The sequence below is a fragment of the Gekko japonicus genome, unplaced genomic scaffold (genome assembly GCF_001447785.1).
Source record: "Gekko japonicus isolate JY-2015 unplaced genomic scaffold, Gekko_japonicus_V1.1 scaffold3120, whole genome shotgun sequence".
NCBI lineage: Eukaryota > Metazoa > Chordata > Lepidosauria > Squamata > Gekkonidae > Gekko > Gekko japonicus.
This window is the reverse complement of record NW_015164757.1, coordinates 71,972-75,252: the sequence shown is the minus strand read 5'-3', so window position 1 is coordinate 75,252 and position 3,281 is coordinate 71,972. Positions and strand designations below refer to the sequence as shown.

The following is a 3,281-nucleotide window of genomic DNA, read 5'->3' as shown; positions in this document are numbered from 1 at the left end:
GCCTGGCGGGAGCTGGTCCATGGGGTTGCGAAGAGTCGGACTCGACTGTGCGACTGAACAACAACAACAACAAAGAGCAGGCCGAGAAAGAAGTACTTTTCTCCCTTTCTCATAATACAAGAACTCGTGGGTTAAAACAGATAAAAGGAAGTACTTCTTCACCCAAAGAGTGATTAACACATGGAATTCACTGCCACAGGAGGTGGTGGCGGCTACAAGCATGGACAGCTTCAAGAGGGAACTGGATAAACATATGGAGCAGAGGTCCATCAGTGACTATTAGCCACAAGGTATAGATAGGAACTCACAGGCTGGGGCAGGTGATGCACTGTATTCTTGGTGCTTGGGGGGGGCACAGTGGGAGGGCTTCTAGTGTCCTGGCCCCACTGATGGACCTCCTGATGGCACCTGGTATTTTTGGCCACTGTGTGACAGAGTGTTAGACTAGATGGGCCATCGACCTGATCCAACATTAGCTTCTCTTATGTTCTTATGTTCAATGGTATTCCCAGTAGTAATGTAGGGCTGCGAGAGTTGAACCGTAAGGAAAGCTGAAGAATAGATGCTTTCAAATTATGGTGTTGGAGAAGACTCTTGAGAGTCCCTTGGACTGCAAGGAGATCCAATCAGTCAATCCTAAAAGAAATCAACCCTGACTGTTCCCTGGAAGGCCAGATCCTGAAGCTAAAGCTCAAATACTTTGGCCACCAAATGAGAAGGGAACACTCACTGGAGAAGACCCTGATGCTGGGAAAGATTGAAGGTCATAGAAGAAGGGGATGGCAAAGGATGAGATGGTTAGACAGTGTCATAGATGCAACAAACATGAAATTGAGCCAACTTCAGAGGACAGCAGAAGACAGGAGGGCCTGGCGTGATGTGGTCCATGGGATTGTGAAGAGTCTGACTCGCCTGTGCGACTGAACAACAACAGAATTAAATATATTATTTTATTTCATATTATTTCAGTAAATTCCCCCTGATGAAGATACATGTGAAACGCATAGGGGGTTGTACAGTTATTAAAGATCCTTATCCCTCTGCACCATTTTGTTTTTTCATCTTTGTCTTGGTGTGCCCCCCCTCCTCTTCTTGTGCTTTGCCCCCTTTGGGTGGCTGTGGGGCAGGTGGAGGAGCAGGAGCTGCTGCCACCACAAGCCTAGTTGGTAAGAGAGTCATTACAGCATGTGCCAGACAGGTGGAGGTGGCAGCACTGGGTGTGGGCAGGTAGAGAGTTGGAGCTGCTCTCCTGTTCACCCCCCCCCCCAATTTGCATGAGCCAGGCAGCCCTTAGTAGCATTTCTACAGCTGGATGGACAAACTGGCCAGTTCACTGGGGGGGGGGATACAAAAAGGATGGGCTCCCTCAATGTAAGTTCTGTGGTCCCCTCTTCTTCATCTGTATTTCTGCTGGTATTTCACCTATCCAGGAGAAAAGATTACTACACTTATGCCAGTGTAAGATAGCAAGGTACATTTGCTTGAAGAAGAAAAAAAAGTTATGCTGCACCACTTGGAATGAAGATGTGTAGAGCAAACTACCCCGGCATACTATAGCTGCATTCTGCCTCATAGTCCAAATACTAAAAGAAGAGCAAAGGAACAATTTGGATTTGTAGTTTAAGTCCCATTGAAAGAACAGTTGGGTACAACTTCCTTTTACAGAATTCATTGTGTATGCCCATGACTCAAAGGACTGTTTCATTAAACTTCTGCAATGCACAGATGATCATTACTATAATGGAGGATCCAACAGTCATTTGACTAAGCAAATCACAGTGATTCTTTGTAATAGAAAGAAGATGCCAGCAGACAGGGCAGAATATAATTCCAGCTTTCAAGATTTAGTATCCAACTCACCTCCTGGGAGCAGGATCCCAATTACAAACTAGAGCCTATCGCAAAGCTACTACAGGAAGGACACAAAAGCTGATGCCCAGAATAAAACTTACTTGGTCTTAAAGGTGCCCGGCTGGACTCAAACTCTGTTCTGCTGCTTCAGACCAACACGGCTCTACCCACCTAATTCCAGGACTTTGTTACAGACTTGGGAGCTATTCTACTATTGGTCACGGAATCTAGCATCAAAACCTCATTACTCCTGTACTCACTTAATTCCAAGTCCATCAGAATTCTTGAAGATCAAAGGGTCTCTTAAACCACCACGCTGAATATATTCCACAGTGAAATCTTTCAAGAGAAAAAGGAAAGCACTTCTTAGTGACTAGAAACTGAGAAAAGTGGACCAGGGGACAAGCAACAGATTTTTATCTGTGACCACCACACCTAACTTAGAAAACTATTCTGGGCGCAGAAGCATACAATTTATAATGGTCAACAGCTGGGCTAGCTGAGCAGGATAAAGCAATTTTCACATCAAAATATTCATTCTAGATGTCAAGTACTTTGAAGCAATGCTTTCAAAACAACTCAGATTTGAGCGGGGGTGGGGGGGAGCAGTGCACCAACTTCTCTGTCCTCTAATTTGCTTTACTTGTGTCAATCAGCCCTTGTTTCAAAGAGATGCACTGAAAGAGTAAATTCAAGACTATTCCCAAATCTTGGTTTCCAACTAGTTGAAAAACCAAAAAGACAAATGTCCTTGTACAGAATTTCCCACTTTATGCAGATTAAATAGCATGTGCAGTCCCTCCCCTGGCAAAGTGTACTCTTCCTACAGCCTCATATTTCAGATAATGTTTCTGGAGAATGGAGACATGCCTAGGATTTCAAAAGCCACAGCTTCTGAGCAAGGAGAAAATTGTGCAAGAGCTGTCTCATTTTCATTTTAATGCAGCAAGGGGGATGCATGCCTTTGCTACTACTATAATTGGCTGTCACAATTATGCTATGTATTGGCAATGAATTTCTCCTAAGACGTGCTCAAGAATTCAGTAAAAGGACACCTCCAGTTTCACATTTAGAAAGCATTTCACCCGTTTCTCTGAGAACAGTAGTACTCACTAAGTAGCCTAAGTCACCTGATTTTGCTGGTCATTTGCTAGTTACCACAATTTCAAAAGTTAATTGTTCAATTATCAGTTTCTCTACCCCTCAACCTGATTAATTTATATTGTACAGGGATAATTATTCGTTATCAAAAAGGAGTAAGAAAACTAATTTCCAAGATATGAAGACTGGTATGATACTTGTCTGATACTTTAGCATTTGCCCTGTTATTTTCAAATCTTATCTGCAAACAAAGGGCATAATTTTCATTTTGAAAACACCCCCACAGAAAAGAGGAGTTCTATTACACAGGGTGCAGAACAACATCTAGG

The 3,281-nt window shown here is 43.3% G+C and overlaps 1 protein-coding gene across 1 annotated transcript in view; it reads right to left on the bottom strand.

The window, feature by feature from the left end:
- KDM2A (lysine (K)-specific demethylase 2A) overlaps positions 1-3,281 on the bottom strand; it is a 120,608-nt gene that overhangs the window by 75,037 nt on the left and 42,290 nt on the right. Inside the window, exon 5 of the mRNA XM_015409682.1 lies at positions 2,112-2,190. Coding sequence (XP_015265168.1) covers positions 2,112-2,190 — 79 coding nt within the window. The remainder of the gene's footprint in view (positions 1-2,111; positions 2,191-3,281) is intronic.